Genomic DNA, 1,687 nt, shown 5'->3' with positions numbered 1-1,687 from the left:
GGTGTGTCCTCCCTCATGCATACCTTCAAAATCAAATGTAATATCGTCCAATCCTTCATCCTCACCATCCCCCATTTGGTTTAAATCAAACCGTGAGTGATTGGGGGAAGCTGTATGAGAAGGGGTTAGGGTTGGCTCCTCATCACCTGGGACGGGAGTGGAAAGGGGTCTTGAGGGTGTAATCGTAGGAGGGGCAAAAGCCGAACTTAATGAAATGGATAATGGTTTGGGAGTTGAAGACGATTCGGCCAAATGAGATGATAGAGCCACCCTAGTTAGGACAGCCATACCATCATCATCAAATGAGAGCACTGTGGTGGTCGGGGTGGAGTGGTGTGCGGAGGTAGTCGGAATAGAGGAGAAACTTACAGACGCCGGAGTGGTGTCGCGGAAGGCGGCGATAGTGCTTGCGGCGATGGCACTGGCGGTGGAGGAACCTCCCGTCGTCGACGAAGATGGTTCGGCCGACGAGGAAGCAGGTGGTGCGGTCGAGAGTGGAGCACCGGTGGTCGAACCAACGGCGGATTGTCGCCGGCGAAGTGAACGGCGAGAAGGGTGGTTGCGAACCGGTTGCTTCGGTCGTGCCATGGATAATGGAAATGGTGGCCGGCGGTTGTCTTGGAGAAGATGAAAGGAGAAATGAGGGAAAAAGGCAAAATGGGTTTTGGGTTTTGAAAGTTGTTTTTAAAAAAATATTTAAGTATTAAAAGTGAGTTTTTAAATTTTTGTTGGTTTTTTTGTTTTGTATTATTTTTTTTTTTTTTAGAGAAAAAAAAGATCTTAGAAAGATAGGGAGGCAAAATATGAGTAATGTGATTGATAATGATGGAAAAAGATGGTGCATTTTTTTTTGTTTGTTAAAAGAAAATGGCCAAAAGAATGACTTCATGCATATGATGTCAKCATTTTGGGGTAACAAGCACTTGTACAAAATACAAGTATTTTACCCAAAAAAAATTAAAAAGACATTAATTTGAAAAATTGACACTTGAAAATTTTTCAAAAAAACTTTTTCAAAAATTGGTCATTTTAAAATAAAATGTTGCACGTTTTCCATCTACGAAAAAAAATTTCTTTCACTACCTTCCCAAGATTTTTTTCTTTTATTTTTCCAAACAAATTCCAAAGAAAACCCATTTTTCAAAGGCTAATCATCAAAGATGTACTTAGCCAAGGAGAAGAAAACCCTCTTTTCTCAACTTCAAGGTGACATCATGTCCTTTCCAAAAACAATGCATTTCCAGCCAAATGTCCATTATCATGAAGAGAGCAGCCATTTGTTCACACAAAAACAAAAAAATATATATATGCTGCTGGCTGACATTTCTTTTAAAATTCGGAAGACCAAGACAGTGGGCACAAACTTCCCACTGTCTACTCAAAAACACCAGAATTTTCCCTTTTTTTTCCTCCATTCTTGCTTTCAAATTCAAATATTTACAAACTGTTGAAAATCCTTTTCAAAAATTACTGGGTTGGACCGATCATTCCCTCTGGGAGGAAATGCTTTATCCGATGCCCGTTAACTTTGAAAGTGCTATTATCTTGCGGATTCAAAAGATCTACCGTTCCGAATTTTCCCACATTGACAATGGTGAATGGTCCCGACCATCTCGACTTAAGTTTTCTGGGAAAAAGCTTTAGTCGAGAATTGAAAAGAAGAACTTTTTGACCATTTTCGAAAATT

At 40.1% G+C, this 1,687-nt stretch overlaps 1 protein-coding gene across 1 annotated transcript; it reads right to left on the bottom strand.

The window, feature by feature from the left end:
- Positions 1-23: 23 nt before the first annotated feature.
- LOC112505555 (hyphal wall protein 1-like) lies at positions 24-588 on the bottom strand (the record flags this gene model as incomplete). Its single annotated transcript, XM_025109450.1, has 1 exon — positions 24-588. A coding segment is annotated over exon 1 (565 nt), but the record flags the coding sequence as incomplete, so codon positions are not given.
- Positions 589-1,687: the final 1,099 nt, after the last annotated feature.

The sequence above is a fragment of the Cynara cardunculus genome, unplaced genomic scaffold, assembly GCF_001531365.2.
Source record: "Cynara cardunculus var. scolymus isolate 2C unplaced genomic scaffold, CcrdV1 Un_Scaffold_12083, whole genome shotgun sequence".
Lineage (NCBI taxonomy): Eukaryota > Viridiplantae > Streptophyta > Magnoliopsida > Asterales > Asteraceae > Cynara > Cynara cardunculus.
The sequence above is the reverse complement of the archived record's forward strand: the minus strand, read 5'-3'. Positions and strand labels throughout refer to the sequence as shown.